Source organism: Haliotis rubra, unplaced genomic scaffold (genome assembly GCF_003918875.1).
Source record: "Haliotis rubra isolate DU_JTF1 unplaced genomic scaffold, ASM391887v1 Scf412, whole genome shotgun sequence".
NCBI classification, from domain to species: Eukaryota; Metazoa; Mollusca; class Gastropoda; order Lepetellida; family Haliotidae; genus Haliotis; species Haliotis rubra.
Window position 1 is genome coordinate 133,685 of NW_025767094.1, and position 18,497 is coordinate 152,181.

An 18,497-nucleotide genomic window follows, 5' to 3' on the forward strand; every position below is an offset into this window, starting at 1 on the left:
CCTGACCGTCCCCTTTCCAATTGTCTTAACAAGGGACCTTAATTTGGAATAATAGATAAATCCCAGAATATGAGGTTACAACTGAAGGGGAAAACAAAGTATTAGTCAACTCGCTAATCCGACACTTGTGGTTGTAGAGAAATATGTCGGATTAACGAAAATGTCGGATTAACTAAAAATGTCGGATTAGTGTATTTGTGTGAAAATATCAATGTTTACTAAATGTCATGATCGCCATACTGTTGCATGCATATCAGAAATGGTAGATCTAGTTATCTTCATCGTATGTAAAAATATTCACAGAAATAAAAAATACTAACAATACATACTTGTTTTCATTTATTAACATTCATAGATGGCATAACATACATATGTAATCACATAGCTTAACAGTTTCATATCTATTTTATGACCACATTGGCAATAAAACTCACGCTTGTTTTACCGCATATCAGCTGCCATTATGACCTGGATGTTGATTATGTTACAGTTTCCATACAACTAATTCCATAATAACATGTGGACGTCTAATGTACAATCAGGCGTGTATGAAAACATATATAATTTATAACTTGAAAAAGTCTTTGATGGTCATTAACATCAAACACGTCTAAGTGGTGTGTCAGAAATGTTTGCAAAGTGTTCAACGATGTTTTGGCCTCAGATAGCTTGAAGCATTGGAATCAGTCGCAGAGACGTTCAACCACTGAGCAGACTGCTTCAGGATGTCAGATACGGTTGATCGTCCAATCTTCACATCAAACTTCTGCTCAGCAAAAGTGGGGTATACACACAACTATTAAAGGGGGATGAGGCTTGGGTTAATTGGCAGTCCGAACAAAACTGACTTTATATGAACACTTTTGCTAGTCTTCTCGCTATACATTATTCTGTATATCAAGGAAGCGTTAGTTATTACCTCAATCACAAACACTGTTTCAGTGTCACAAGAGGTACTGAAAAGATCTGGGCCTTGACTAGGAATAGTCCCTAGATCATGGAGATTCATACTTTACTTATGATAAAAGACTGAAACATGTACACTTTGTAACATTAACATCTACTTGATGGCTATACAGTAGCAACTTTCATTTACACATTACTAAGAAAGTGTAATCCCAAATATAACATAAGTTACATTTGACTACTTTCTAAATAGCATTGTGTATTCATAGTGTCAAAACCCGTGAAAATCCGGGTTAGAATATTGATCTTCAGTAACCCATGCTTGTCGTAAGAGGCGATTAAAGGGATCAGGTGATCAGGCTCGCTGACTTGATTGACACATGTCATCGGTTTCCAATTGTGCAGATCGATGCTCATGCTGTTGATCACTGGATTGCCTGGTCCAGTCTCAATTCTTTACATACCACTGCCATATAGCTGGAATATTGCTGAGTGTGGCGAAAACTAAACTCACTCACTCACCATAGTGTCAAATGTGGAGCTGTGCCAATTTACACTTGTCAGAGGGGTACACAAAGTACATGATCTAGATTACTGGTTGTTAGACTTCCATTTTTGTAGGAAGCCACAGTTGCTGAGTGGGTTAGATCGCTGACTTCATGTGCTGGCAATTCGGAGCGTGACTCCGAGAGGGTTTGAATCCTGGATATAACTCAACCTAATAAATGTACTAGAATCTTACTTTACTGAGAAGGGGCGGTGGGGTAGCCTAATGGTTAAAGCGTTGGCTCGTCACGCCGAAGACCTGGGTTGAATCCCCACATGGGCACAATGTGTAAAGCCCATTTCTGGTGTCCCCCGCCGTGATGTTGCTGGAATATTGCTAAAAGCGGCGTAAAACCAAACTCAGTCAGTCAGTCAGTACTTTACTGAGAAAGCTTAATCCCAAATATAACATATGTTTCAACTACACATTCCTTACACCTGCAGCAGAATTACAGGGAAGTTGATGCAGTGGAGAAATGCTTGAAAGACTGGGATGGTACTGTCAGTCAGTTGAAGCTAGCCTTCTGTAGTGTGTGGAGTTCTATGTTTGGCCTACGGGCTTCACCCATCGCGACTACACTTGATCGCAGACAACCAGGGGCCCCTTCGCTAACAATGGCAAGCCAGTTAGAGGCACTTATACATGCTAATACAGGTCAATTGTCAGGTCTGTGCTCAACTTATCCTTGTTTGCCAGTAGATTCTCTTTTCACCCCAAACTACATATAACTGTTACATGGTATAGTAATCTGTATCTGTACTACTATTCTAATCATACAAATGAATTGAGGCTCTTTGTAACCATGAACACAAATTCTTTTTATTAAAGATGTGTTAAATCTGATCTTCAGATGTGTAACAAGTTTGATATGCTGTACTCCTTGTTCAAACAACATGTTGCTACCAACAAGAGCCTAGGGTGTTAAAAATGATTTTAAAAACTGAAGATGATGGTGATGATGATCATCATGATGAATAATGAATGCTACTGCACTATTTGTGCTAGCCCTACAATTGCCTGCCATTAAAGCAATATGTGAAGTCTGTATCCATGAGTCAATGACACATTACGTTGTGGGTCACTCAGTGAGAAACATAGATACCGTAAATTTTCAAATTCATCCACCTCCAAAATATTTCGACTGCTGGCCTGTAGCCAAAGGTGTGACTCCATATTAACGCGCCTTCCCTCCAGCACCAGTTGAATTACATGGAGTTATTGCAGAGATCATCAGATGTCGAGATGTATTGTAGGCTAAGCCTTACCTTGCATTAATCCAATCAAACAGCAAATAGCATGTCTTATTAGCGCAGAGTCGTCAACAACTATGACAAAACAGAATTTTGCTGATTGGTATGTAGAGGTTTCAACAAACTGAAGGCAGACAACAAGGCAGAGGCTGTAAATCTCAGGAAAAGTGTGATATAGCTTATCTATGCGCACTGGGTTGAACTTGCCTCTTTGCATTTTGCATCAGTTTCAGTGGAATTCGGTGATAAAACACCTATCAGCTCTGATTACTCAACCAAACTTAAGTTAGCTAGTCTCCGGTTTTGAACTAGTGGCTGAAGTCGCAGACTGAGAGAACGTTATTGCATACAAAGACCCATGTTCTGATGATGATCATGTTATTGTAAACTGAAGCACAGCTTCTCCCCAGTGTTGAGACTCACCCAGGATCATCCTTGAACTCCTGCTGCAGCTGGTTCTGATCGTCGTATATAGCAGCATCATCACGTCGCGCTATCACTAGCTCTCCCTTTGGCAGCTCACACTGAAGATGTACAAGGACAGTATGTCAGTAAACAGCATTCCAGATACACAATAGTCGTCACAAGGTAGAATCTCTAACCACTTAACACCGAATTAATGTCGCTGCTAGATCAGACATTTACAGGTTAGCCGTCACTCTATGACTGTGTTTGTTTGGGTTGGATGTTGTTTAACACCACACTCAGCAATATTCCAACTATACATCGGCGGTCTGTAAATAATGGAGTCTGGATCAGACAATCGAGTGATCAACAGCACTCAATGAAGGTTCTTACTCTATTAAGCACAGACTAAGTGAAAATCCATTCTTAAATTTATCTTGAGGAAGTGTAATGCACCTAAACACAAACATTAACGTTTTGCTGTGATAATAACACTTACTTTGGCATTGACCTCGTCTCCAGTCTCGTTTTCATCATCCAGCGACAGAAAGTGCACCGTGGTATTGTACACTGATGGGTTGCTCAGTGTCAGCGTGACCAGGGTCTCCTGTTGAAGAAGAAACAACGTAGAATCATGGAGCATCAAGATCCATCAGCAGGGACTGTGACTGTTCAGTAAGTTCACTCATACCACGTAATGTCAATTTAATACTTTGGCTGGTAAAACCAACACCTTACAAATAAAGAACTGTACACTCTAAAATCACTCTGTCCTGGAATCCCTTCTATCAAGATGGAGATCAGGTAGCCTGGTGGTTAAATGTACACTGAAGACCCAGATTTGATTCCCTACATGGGTACAATGTGTGAAGCCCATTATTGGTGTTCCCTGCAGTGAGAGTGGTGAAAACTTTCTAAAAGTGGTATAAAAGCATACTCATTCACTCACTTTTATAATTGAAGCATCTGTCCATATAATGACAGTGTCACTAAAATCGTAATATTTTTCTCCACTCTGAGTGAGTGAGTTTAGTTTTATGCTGCTTTTAGCAATATTCCAGCAATATCATGGCAGGGACACAAGACAATCTCCACTCTGAAATACCCTATATATTACCATCTTACCATCCTAATTCAAGCGTTGCTATAATGTGAAACAAGAACAGAGTTAAATGTAATCCATGTATTGTAGCAATAAGCATGAGAAGTAAAAAATATTCTCAATCCAAAATTTGACTATTTGTCCATTTACTAAAGTTACACTTGTCACCATAACTGAATTACATGCATGGAGAGCCTTTCTGAAGTTTCAGTTGGGATGGTACTGTAGCTCACCAGTGTAATAGCCATGAATGCATTATTACAGAATTTGTCAAGTCCAATTACTAACCATGTATGTAGCAAATGTCAGATCATTTTGAACAAAAGTTGATGAGAAATTGCCCATAATGGGTTTTTCAAAGCTGCCATGTTGGCTGATCAGAACCTCAAACTAAGGTGTGATTGATTAGTGGTGCTGGTGGGAACGAGTGTGACAAGATCCTGATTCATTGCTTCAATTGTGTCAATGACACACTCGACAAACAGGCAACGACATAAGCTCAGTAGACTTTCAGTCTGGTCAGCTAAAAAATGAAGAAAAAAGAACTTGTTGAAGGGCAAGAAAAGTAACGTAACACCCACCTTCTGAGGCAGGAAGACAGCTGGTGACAAGATGCGGATCTCTGGGACATGGTTCCTAAAGGTAAATAAAGAGCCATGAACATATATTATAATACAGAAATGTTTAGGAACGACAAAACTATATTAATAAAGTAATAATGGAAACATGACTTTTGCCCCATCCTTCTTCAACTCTAGCAAATCTTACCTTATTTCTATATCCTGGTAAACAAGACAAAATGTTACTACATATTTCTTTATATATGTCAAATCTATGTGTGTGCAACTTACAGTGCTATAAGCTGGATCTTGAACTTGATGGAGACTGGGTTAAAGTCTGGCTTGCTCAGGTTATGTTCACACTCCTGTAGAACATCATACAGAAGAAGCTTTAAACACTGGTATCAAACTATCCATCAACAATATACAGTGAAGCCCCGTTAGTCCGGACTCCGATAATCCGGATGTCTCACCTCCCGGACGATTTTAGCTTGTTACCAATCTATGCCTATTTAATTTGCCTCGATAATCCGGAAATTCGGTTTCCAGAACCGGACGGTAAGTAGCTGTAACCAATCAGTAAAATAAACAGTAAATTGCTTCACAGTCCGGACGCTGTAAGTCGTGTTCACGAACCATAACAACACCCCACGGCGATGTTTATGTAACTGGCCATAAACAATAAAAACTCGGGGTCATGGAGTTGACAAGATGAGCTCTTGTTAACTGTTGAGAAATGTCTATTAAGGGTTGTTGTTTTAATTCGGACATTCAAGGCATACTACAATAGATTGCTTGTTAGACATTACCTCACCTGTGCTGAGGAAGGACGTGATCAGACACGTCGGATCAACATGCGGATGTCACTCGGTAAAATTATTCATGTGATGAATTCAATGAGGAAGGTTAAACGAACACAACCAACAGTGAAAGACTTTTTGCTATGACTATAGATTATTGTTGTGCTTGCTATTCATTGTTTTATAAGCTTTACATTAAATGCTTATTTGTTTTATCCAGATTCGTGTCATTTTTGTAATAGTAAGGGAAGCAACTCTTGCTTGAACTTGGGTCTTGATTCAGTAGTCCGGACTATTCGCAATCCGGACGAATTTGCTGAGAAACGCAACCGTCCGGATTAACGAGGCTTCACTGTATTATAGAGGTTGTGAATTACAATTCAAACATGTCATATTCTTTCTGTCATTGAATAGTTAGTTAGATATGTAAACTGTTTTACACACAACAGAACTGTTATCAGATTATAAGGCTCTTCAAACACATGATTGTCCTCCTCACCTTGCACCTGAGTGACTTCCTGATCAACAGGTGCTTGTGCTGAGGGTACAGATTCTGGGCACCTGCTGGTTGGAACTCAGGAGTGGCCAGTCTCTGCCTCATGTTTGACGCTGAATCAGTACACAAATACCTTAGTGATGGACAGTGGAGGGGCAAATACCCAAACACATTATCCAGATATTCAGTCACATATTTACTTTTCTGTTAAATATATACATAAATAGAATATATCAACAGCACTTAAAACCTTTTCTTAAGAGGCACTTATTTGGTGGCATGTATGTTTACATACAGTTTACATGTATGACTTAAAACCTTTATGTTGAACAGGAAGTTGGAGTCACCAAGGCAACCACTAAATGTGATTAAGACACAGTTACACATTGATGGCATGGATAGGTATTGCAGGTCTCCCATTACCTTTAGATAAATCCACAGCTTCAGTGAAAATCTCCTCGGGTAGGGGATCAAAGTCTGTTACAGTCTCCCCGGGCTCAACAGGGGCAGGTGTTTCATCCCCATCCTTAATACTGAAATTATCAGGATTTACATAAATATTTCAATCACTAATGTTACATGGTTGTGCTGAAAATTTTGAGGTTCTGATGAAAATTAATATCAGCATCATCATTATAGGATAGGAATGTGCTACTGTGTTGGAGAACTACTGAAAGGGACCTGTAAAGGTCCGGGTTAGAATATTAATCTTCAGTAACCCATGCTTGTCGTGGGAGGCTTACTTAACGGGATTGATAGTCAGGCTCGCTGTCAACTTGGTTGACACTTGTCATCGGTTCCCAATTGCTCAGATCGATGCTCATGCTGTTGATCACTGGATTGTCTGGTCCAGATTCGACTATTTACAGACCACCGCCATATAGCTGGAAAATTGCTGAGTGCGGCCGTAAAAACTAAACTCACTCACTCACTACTGAAAGGAGAACAGTATGTTAATTGTGGTGCTTTGTGCACTACATGGCGATGGCGGGTGGTCCTGTGCTCAAAAGCTCAGGTCACAAATCGGGTGAAGTTCAGCAGCTGCTGAGCTCGAGAGGCCTTGGATGGGTGACCGTGTTTGGCAGCTTGACTCCTGAGAGTTTCTAGGACTTGAGTCCTGCCCCACAACGGCTACACATGTGACACATGTGGTCTCACCTTAGGCAACTGAGTTTGTTCAAAATTGTCTCTGTTCACCCAGCAGGAAATTGGGTACCCGGCAGAAAAAGTCATATGACTATAACCTCCTAGCGCCTAACAGGCAGCTTGGGTTATCTGGGGTAATAATGTGCTGTGCCTTGATTGTTAGCGCTATGAGCATACCTAGTGTGGAGTTTGGCGCTATATAAATGGACACATTATTATTATTATATATTACATCATGTCACAAACAGCAACCAGCACTGGAAACAAACCTAAGACTGGCACCTTATTACATTAGGGTTTGTCTGGTCATCTGTACCTCAAAACAATATTTTAAGCCTCATCTCAAGCTGTCACACTTAAAATTATTTGTGTCTTATATTCAATAAACATGATAAATGAGAGGTTTTCAAGCCACATTGCCACAATAACTAGAAAATCATAAGTACTGGGTTGAATGTAAAACATGATGTAATATTATTGTGATAGAGTTGTGATATTACTACTCACCTCAGATTTGACATTGCAGCAATGGACTTTCTCTTGGCAGCAGCTACAGATGTCAGCCCATACTTATCCTAGAGAAGCATCATTACGCATGTTAACAAACTTAGCTTCTATTTCAAACAGAACACATTCAACATGTTCTAACAAACACTTGGATGCAATGTTGATATAAAGGCAGTAACTCTAGTTGGGGGGCTATAGTGTTTTGCAAGTTTAGTAACATAATTTCCTGAAACTACTCACAAGCACTTTACAGCATAGGCATGAGTAAGATGCATGGACCTGCCAAAACATCTATTATGTAATATATCTGTTATGCTATGTTATAAACACTGATATGGTATGATCCACCAGATAGGTAACACTATAACCATGATAAAGACGAGGACTAGAGCTGATTATTTTACCTTTTGTCAGATCGGTAATCGCTAGTGTCAAATCGATAATCGATCGACATAATCGCTTGTATGGTCATTTCATAGTCAAATACCTATGTTAGTGAACTAACTTCTGGTTATCAGCACCTGTCAACTCGTAATATTTCAATGATCTATTATGACCTTTTGGGGAAAGGGACACCCCAGTCTAAATATATCAAGCATTGCCATTGGCTGACGGGAGGCATGCACACTTGTCTAGTACATAGCTTCCGTTTAAGAAGTAAAACGTTTTAATGTATGTGCATCCAAATAATGATTATTTCCGATTATCGAGCTGCAGTTTATTTGTAATCGACAATCGCATATTTTGCCTTAGATCAAACGATTAACTGATCCTACGATTAATCGCTCCGGCACTACAAAGGACAACACTCAAATGTTTTCAACATCCACTGTGATGTCTTTCTCATAGCACATGTGAAGGAATTGAATTTCTCACCGAATAGTAAAGATGAGTCCTTCGCTTAACATATATTTCTTGCGCTCCTTTTCTGCTTTCTCTCGCTGGGACATCTGGCGATGGTAATCCAACAGGGAGTTTATCTGAAAGATGTGGAGCACATATGTGAATAAACATCCTTTGTTGGAAATGTAGAAAAGAAATGCTGTCAAAAGGGGATATTTTACATTTGCTGTTGGACTTAGGGCCAAGAAGAGTGTAGCCTTACCCGCTTGGCTTGCTCATTCTCCTGGTCCTGCCATCCTCCACTTGCTGCAACAAACATTCATTCACCAATAAACAAACTTATCCAAATTAAACGGGAAAACTGGCAAACATAATTAAAAAGAAATAATAAGAACAATCAAGAATATTGAAAAACAAAATGATCATTGCAAAAAAATTAACTTGCTTATTATTGTCACTAATAATTTACACTAAACTTGCATAAGTTCAAACATTAGATATGACAGAAATAAAGTAATCACATAGACCATCAACATCATTGTAAGGAATGGTAAAATGCTGACAGCACATACAAAAATATAGAATGTATTAGGTTTGCTGTACATAGGCCTGGTAAACCTACAAGAGAGCTGGTCAGCTAGTCCCACATCCCGTGTTGTCCAGCGACAGAAGCCACAGGCCATGTAGTACATCTTCTTAGGAGTTGACTTGTTGGCATCATCAGGGTTTGCTACCATTAGACTGGTGGCACGGGTCATCAACGTGTGGCCACAACTTGGACAGTCAAAACAGTTGCTACATCTGAAGTATGACAGGAAGGAAACTACAATACACAGATAACCACAATGCAATACACTATGCATGTGTCACACTACATGATCCATCAGTGAATGAGTGAAAGTTGCTTTATGTTGCATCCGCAATCTTGCAGCTATTCCTGGCAAACAAGATCCACCAGACAGGTAACACAATATGCATGACACACCACTTGCTGTGTCACAAAAATTAATATGTGATTACTAGGCATATGTCTCAACACACATGATTTACTACACACTTCAATCCTATGAGCTCAAAGGTTTTTCATGGCTAGTATTCCAAATACAGAGGCCATTGTGCACTGTAAAAAGGGTAATGCTGTATGAATAAATTCTGATATTTGAAAGCACATACATTTTAAGCATTTCTTTTTTTATATATCCCCTTTTTGCAACTAAAAGGAAGATAATGATTACTGTCTTTCAGTCAGGTAAGGGATAAACTAAATTGCTGTATATTACCAAGGATTATGTCAATGTTGTTAATTGAAGAGTGGTACTTCTTGTCATATTATATATATTTCAAGTCATGATATTTTCAAAAGCACTCACTTTCAAGATATTGATATCATCTCAACGTGGTTTTGTGGTACACTTGTGCATTGGTGAAATGGTTCATTTTGAGGCCTATGTTCTCAGTTAGCTCAGGTAGCTGAGTGGGTTAGGTGGCTGACTTTGTGTGCTTGCGACTACGTGCCTGACTCTGAGAGTGTGAGTTCGAATCCCGGATGGGGCTCAACTCAAAAAGTACTAGAATTTATACTTTACTAAGAAAGTGTAATCTCAAATGTAGCATATGTTACATTTGATCACTTTCTAAATGGCATTATGTAATCATAACTTTCGGCCGTGGGAGCCGTGCCAATTAACACTTATCAGAGGGGTACACAAAGTCCGCAGTCTAGACTACCAGTTGTCCGACTTCCATTCTTGTGGAAGTCACGTTAGCTGAGTGGGTTAGGTGGCTGACTTTGTGTACTGGCGATTAGGTGCCTGACTCTGAGGGTGTGAGTTCGAATCCCGGATGGGGCTCAACTCAAAAAGTACTAGAATTTGTACTTTACTAAGAAAGTGTAATCCCAAATGTAACATATGTTATGTTATGTTAGATAAATTGACAGCTTTATGAAACTTCGTTTTCTTCAGACTTATAAACCTTTTTCTTCATTATTCATAATTGGATTTAATATGAAACACTCTTCCTTACATTGATGAAGTGATTTTTGAAAATAATCTGGCCCTAATACGCTTCCATACTTCGGATTCTCCAACTGGATGTTATGCGCATCAGTTGCTGCGTAGAATTACCGGACAGCAATCGATGTCGTCAGAACGCCGGTAAGGTCAACAGTATGGCATAATGCAACGTTAGAATCTTATAGTCAATAAAACTTATATTTCAACGTAAATACGATGCATACCAGCATGTTTAGTCACGTAAACCACAAGAAATAAGAGACGTTAGTTGCTGTGTTGCGATCGATATGCTGAGGTGCGCGGAATTACCGGACGGCAATGTGCCTAGGGGCCCTAGGCTACCCCACCGCCCCGCCTCATTCGACTGTCATGCATACCTGTTTTTCCTCATTTTGGCTTCAGCAGAGGGAAGATTTTCCAAACAGTTCGGGCAGTACGGCGTGTCAACCTGTGAAGAGTTCAAAGATAAATGAAAGCAAGTTAAACATGATAATAAATTATTCGATCCGGTGTTACAGGTGCGCGAAAAGTGGGCGTCTAAAATATGGACCTTTTTGCTGGAATAATACACATCGTAAAAGAACAAAACCACGAACCTCATGTTGCACGCACTCCCCACACCGCAATTTCAAGCAATGGCGACACAAATATAATCTACATATAGGCTGGCGCTTCGCGCAAGTGCACAGATACTTCACCAAGTTGACAGCCAGAAAGGTTGCCATCTTGGAAATATGAGTCATGGCATGTAACATATTATCTGATTGGTTGTTCCCAGTCGGTGTAGCCAACCGTGCTTTTCCTTACAAACTCAGCAATATTATCAACTCAAGGCTGTGGCTATATACACGACGTCGTGTATATAATGCTCTTATATACACGACAAGACCATGTCGTGCATATAACTCTGTTATATACACGACATGACGTATATATGTGTATATATGTCTGTTATATCCACCACAGCCCTTTTATCGTTTATATAATGCTGTCATTCACACGGCAACTAATGAAACTATATGTTAACCTCAGGATATATTTATGAGAAATTATAACTGAATGGGTAAAAATAATTCCACAATGACATATGAATTTAGAATAAAGAACTTTTTTTGCGCACCACCCAGTGTAGTTTCGATTTTTTGTCTTACAAATTTGAAGTCATGCTACAAATGTTATATGTAGATATATTTGTAATATATTTTCGTAGTTGCATTGACGAGACTTTATTAAATGAATTTATTACAACTTATACATGAGATACATATCGTCGCCAGGATTATAAATAAATTAATGTTTACAGAACTATTTCGTGCTGCGAATTTATAAATTTATGAATAAAATCTAACACAAACTAAGTTCATTCAACGCATGTACCAGTTTTATTTCTAATATATTTGTACATGTGCATACATTGACGGAACGATGTGTGTGTAACAAAAACATTTTTTTCTCGTAAATATTTCATGTCGTATTTGGCCATAATAAGACAAACTAAAACTCTATAGTGCAACTTGTGACTAGTCATGTGTTTGGAGATAAAACTCTACAATTTTAAGGCCGCGGCTACCTCTATATGAGTTAGAAAATCAAACTTTACAAAGTAGTAGGTACCTGTGTGTGTTAAGAGATGAAACTCCACAAGGTAGCGGTTACCTCTATAAATCTTTAGAGGTAAAAGTCGACAAGGCAGCTGGTAGCTTTATGTATGCAAAGTATAACAAGGCGCAAGCAGAGAGTGTGCAGTTTTTAGTGTATCGTATATATATTTCTATACTTTTATGTATGTATGTGAGTGCTGTTTTGTTTTTGTTTTCTTGTTATTCTAATAGTATGTAGCATTTGCATGTAAGTATGCATGTTTGCATGTATGTGAGTGTTTGCATATACATGTGCATGTAAGTGCGCGTAGGTACCTTGTTGTGTTTGTATGTGTAGCCTACATATTGTGTGAGTACTTCATAGAGAGATAGTGTAAGCCTGTGGTTGTGTATGTGAATGCGTGATTACCGGATTGCTAATGTGGGTGAATGCTTGATTGCGTGTATGCGTGAGTGAGTGCATGATTGCGCGTCAGTGTGCGTGCGTCAGTGTGGTTCTAACTTCTGTGTGATTGTATTTTCTTATTTTATTGCTGTGATATTCTAGTACTTTAGTGTCTCATATGCCACACGTCCGGGTGCTTTTTACATTCAATGTATGTATTTATTACATTGTATTCCATTACAAAACCCTGTGACACTTTAATAAACATTTTCTCTATATGTGTTAGGAGATACAACTGCGCGGTACCTTTAAGAGTTGATCTTTAAGTGAAAGACGAATGTCAGCAAATGACGAATGACCGATATTTCATATGTAAAAATGCCAACTGCACCCTCCCGTCATTCGTTATTCACGTTATGGTGTCTCGAAACGCATTGACGCTCACATAAGGTGGCATCGCATGATTCGACTTATGAATACATTGTATTCTAAATAATCCTGCAAAGATTCTGAATGAAAATATTGCAACGTTGAATAACAACAATTTGACATATTTTATTCCAAATAAGGTGTAATATGTTATGGATGACACTGATACAATATGATACAATTCTAACAGAATAGACTACACTCATACAGGTTGAATGACATTAATAAACACGGCACAACACCGATACAGATGGGATGACACTAATACAGGTGGAATAACATACAGGTGACATGACACTTACACAGGTGGAATAACATACAGGTGACATGACACTAACACAGGTGGAATAACATACAGGTGACATGAGGCTAACACAGGTGGAATAACATACAGGTGACATGACGCTAACACAGGTGGAATAACATACAGGTGACATGACACTAACACAGGTGGAATAACATACAGGTGACATGACGCTAACACAGGTGGAATAACATACAGGTGACATGACACTAACACAGGTGGAATAACATACAGGTGACATGACGCTAACACAGGTGGAATAACATACAGGTGACATGAGACACTAACACAGGTGGAATAACATACAGGTGACATGACGCTAACACAGGTGGAATAACATACAGGTGACATGACACTAACACAGGTGGAGTAACATACAGGTGACATGAGGCTAACACAGGTGGAATAACATACAGGTGACATGACGCTAACACAGGTGGAATAACATACAGGTGACATGACGCTAACACGGGTGGAATAACATACAGGTGACATGACACTAACACAGGTGGAATAACATACAGGTGACATGACACTTACACAGGTGGACTAACATACAGGTGACATGACGCTAACACAGGTGGAATAACATACAGGTGACATGACACTAATACAGGTGGAGTAACATACAGGTGACATGACACTAATACAGGAGGAATAACATACAGGTGACATGACACTAATACAGGTGGAGTAACATACAGGTGACATTAACATACAGGTGACATGACACTAATACAGGAGGAATAACATACAGGTGACATGACACTAATACAGGTGGAGTAACATACAGGTGACATGACACACATGTGTGTGCCACTAGCCTTATCTTCCCTCCAGGGCAGGAGAGGTGTAAGGAATTGGGGGCGGGAGGGAAAGTGTCCCCCCGGACTGCTAACAAACTGTCAATTTACTTTATGTTTAAAGGTGGGCACCTGGTTTGTTTAGTACAAGATGTGTGTATGTTCCACTCATTCCAATTCCTAAGTCCATTCCATTCTCTACACTATAAATTCTGAATCTAGGGAATCGCAGAGAAGGTCGTTATTGCAGGAAACAATATCGGAAATCTCCCTTGAAATAGACACTGTTTCTGCCTGTACCTGCAACATTCCGTCATGCATAACTCTTAAATACATTAATTTTATAAAATGAATAAATACTCTCTCGCCTCAATATCTATTTAACCTCGTACCTACAATACCTAAAACTAATGATGATAACCTCTGGGGAATTTCATCAGTGCGAACAGTTAAATGTAGAACGCCGACATACGTCAGATCATTCTTACCGGATACAAAATAACAATGAAATTCACTTAGTACTGAAATTCAAAATATCGATACTTTATCCCGATTAAAAAAATCGTTATGCAGACCTAAAAAGATAACTATTATCTTGGACCGAAACTATGGCGCAAGAATATGTCAAAGTATCCATTCTCGCCTCAGGTTCCATTAAAGTGATTTGAATGACCATAGGTTTGACAGACATATGTACCCGTGAAGATCCGGGTTAGAATATTGGCATTCATTAACCCATGCTTGTCGTAAGAGGCCACTAACGGGATCAGGTGGTCAGGGTGGCTGACTTGGTTGACACATGTCATCGGTTCCCAATTGCGCAGATCGATGTTCGTGCTGTTGATCACTGGATTGTCTGGTCCAGACTCGATTATTTACAGACCGCCGCCATATAGCTGGAATATTGCTGTGTGAGGTGTAAAACTAAACTCACTCACTGACAGACATATCGTCGATAGCCCCTCCTGCTCTTGTGGTCATAAGATCGAAAATGCTGTACATTATTTCTTAACATGCGATAAATACATGGAATTATGACAAAAATCATTCTATTCAAAGGGATTTAGTATCAACACATTTAGTATTATAACGGGGGCGTGGTGGGCGAGCTGGCTAAGGCTCGTGATCCAGCAAGGTTGAGGTGTCGGGATCGAACCCACCTGTGCAGACTCTTTCTGTGTTGTAACAACCCCTAGTGTACAGTACACGGTTACAGGCCGGGAGAGCCACATTTCCGAAACAGATAGTCTAAATTGAAGTGGCTTTCCCGGCAATAGTTACGGTTGCGTGAACATGGAATGTGGCTCTCCCGGCTATGCTGTCAAGACATGCTTAGTGAATATGGTATTTCACAAAACAAGACATGTTTCCTCGTAACTTTATTCAGATCACAACAGGTTTTGTTTCTATACTTAGCACAATATAATATACTAATAAGTATATTACATATAATAATAATATCACAAAATAATAATAAATCTTAATCTGTAAAACATAATAATAATGATAATGGTTTAGTTGAAACACCCCGAACTTTATGGTTTATGGAGAACTTGGAAGGCAACCTATTCAGCTCCAAGTCTCTAAACGATTAATTACTTATTGGTGCAAATTGAAATTTTCTCATCCAAACAACAAAATAGCAGCTTTCATTCTAGATTATATTATGGATGATGCTCCCTGGCTAAATCATGTGAAACATATATTTTGTAAATGCGGCTGTATTTGTAAACCCCTTTCATTACACTCAATCCTGGATCATATCAAAATCTGAATCAATCCTGAAAGACCAGTTTTTACAATCATGGACCAGTGAAATGAATAGTTCATCTAAAGGATAATATAAGATTTTAAAAAACTCACCTTCACTCGACATATACCATTTTCAGTAATAAACAATGAGTGAAGAAGCTAAACACCACGCTTGTGAGTAGGACAGATTATTAGTTTCTTGTGAAATCAATATTATACAATGTGGTTTAGAATCATAAATAGGGATAGTCTTTTACCGGTATTGCTAAACTCCACGCTTGTGAGTAAGAAAAATATTCGTTTCTTGTGAAATAAAAATTATCCATGGTAATCCATTAATTAATTAATCTATTGGAAATGTGGCTTTACCGGCTACAGCCATGTAATTGAAATGTGGCCTTCCCGGCAAAAGTCATTTATTAAATGTGGCTTTCCCGGCCTGTCACCCAGTACACAACCCTGTGCACTTACAAGAAACCACGAATCCGTTGGTATATGACCAGATGGTGGGCACATGAATACGTGAAAACACCTAGTTGCCGGTACAGCAACGTGCACTAAATTGAACAAAGTACTGTGACTCTGTGTCCCAGTCCATCCAGCTGGGAATGGGTACCTCGGAAAGATGAGAAAGCCACGATAACTCGGTGCACTATAGTGGCTGCAAGAGTTGTAAGTTCCCCGATAATACGATGTACCGTTGAGATTGCAGTGGATACACTTGTTTTGTACCAGATACCTGTGCAAAAAAAATATTATTCCCATATTTGAATGCGAAAGCAATAAAACACAACACAAGTAAAGAAAACGTCATCATTCCTCTAGCCCCCGTCCCCATAACCCCCTGTTGTTACAAGCCACCAGACCCCTGAAGATGCGGGGTAGAATAGGTCTTCAGCAAACCACGCTTGCCACAAAAGGCGACTATGATTGTCGTAAGAGGCGACTAATGGGATCGCGTGGTCAGGCTCGCTGACTTGGTTGACACATGTCATCGGTACCCAATTGCGTAGATCGATGCTCATGTTGTTGATAACTGGAATGTCTGGTCCAGACTCGATTATTTACAGACCGCCGCCATTTAGCTGGAATATTGCTGAGTGCGGCGTAAAACTCAACTCACTCACAACAAGCCACTAAGTTGTACCTCTATAGCCCCTCGCTTGGCTGTTCTGTTAGCTGTACTCACTCCCCGTAACTGGATTAACTGCTACTATCAATTATCTCGTTAGGTTGGGTGTTGGTTTTGAATAGGTGACTCCCGGTACTTAGGGGATAATGGGCACATTATTAATGTGTGGAGCCCATTTCTGGTGTCCCCGCCGTGATACTGCTGGAATATTGCTGAAAGCGGCATAAAACTAAACTCATTCACTCACACCTTTTACTGAAACCATTTCCGGATACAACTTGCGTAACAAATCAGATTTGGCTGTTCCTAAATTTCGCACCTCAATTCTCCAAAAGTCATTTATTTATGATTCTGCAAGTTTATGGAATGCTCTCTCCTCTACAACACAATGTACAAATTCATTATCATCGTTTAAATCAAAGTTCTCTGGAAATAATGACAAGGTTCCAAAAGAAAGACAAATATACTACACACGAAGTTAAGACAGTCGTGTAGTTCATTACAAGCAGATCTGTTTCGTGTTAATCTATCAGAGAGTAGAGCTTGCAATTGTAGTGCTCCGGTGGAAGATGCTAACCATTTCTTCTTAAAATGTCCAAAATTTGTCAGTTGCCGTTTTGATCTGAAGAAAGACTTTGAACTATCAAAAGTACAGTTCGACATTGATACCATTCTTTACGGCAACCCTGCTCTGCCAAATACTATCAATGAAAATATCTTTAGACATGTGCATACATACATTGTACGAAGTAAGCGCTTCAATTAATCAATAATATGTCTCAATATTATTATGTCCATCCATTACGTCCAATCATTATTGTTCATGTTTCTGATATGGGAGCAGGCGGTAATAAGTTACATAACTTGTGCCCAATCCATTTCAACACTGAATAAAATATGTTCTAACAAACTGAAAGGTTTATCATCCGGAGAAGATGGGATTCAAACAACAATTTAAAAATTTATTCTGTCATTGTACGTGTATTTGATTTCTTCATGTTTTTTAATCATTTTTGTCAAATAAATATAACTAAATCAGTTTTTACTACAAAAGGACTTTTTGACCGAGAAGTTATACTGATACTTTGTACCAAGGACGTTTTCCTACAACTCTCCAGCCATGCAACTTAAACAAATTAAACAAAAGTAAGAGAACGATTCTTTATTATCTAAACCAAGTCACCCACTGACAACCAATACCTGACCTAACGAGTTAATTCATAGTACTTAGCAGTAAATCCAGTTACAGGGGAGTGAGTACAGCTAACAGAACAGCCGGGCGAGGGACTAGCGGTACAAATTAGTGGCTTGTAACAACAGGGGGCAAGAGGTGTGGAGTCAAGAACACACAACACAAGTGAAACATATTTATGTCATATATTTTTAATGCAACAAAAAATCAATGTCAGGAATGATTGTGATTATTATCCCTTGAGGAAATAAAGTTAACAGGGCTTCGTAGACTGTGTAAATGGGCATGTCCTTCGAACCCATTTCATCATTGCTATTCCAAA

At 39.2% G+C, this 18,497-nt stretch overlaps 1 protein-coding gene across 1 annotated transcript; it reads right to left on the reverse strand.

Annotated features, from left to right (window-relative positions):
* Window positions 1-3,088: 3,088 nt before the first annotated feature.
* LOC124288130 (dynactin subunit 4-like) lies at window positions 3,089-11,320 on the reverse strand. Its single transcript, XM_046724694.1, is given in 13 exon segments — window positions 3,089-3,227; window positions 3,608-3,715; window positions 4,792-4,846; window positions 5,062-5,135; window positions 6,070-6,179; window positions 6,490-6,599; window positions 7,720-7,787; window positions 8,596-8,628; window positions 8,631-8,699; window positions 8,825-8,868; window positions 9,185-9,363; window positions 10,955-11,025; window positions 11,174-11,320. Coding segments are annotated over 13 exon segments (1,173 nt in total). The 3' UTR covers window positions 3,089-3,122.
* Between the last annotated feature and the right edge of the window lie 7,177 nt (window positions 11,321-18,497).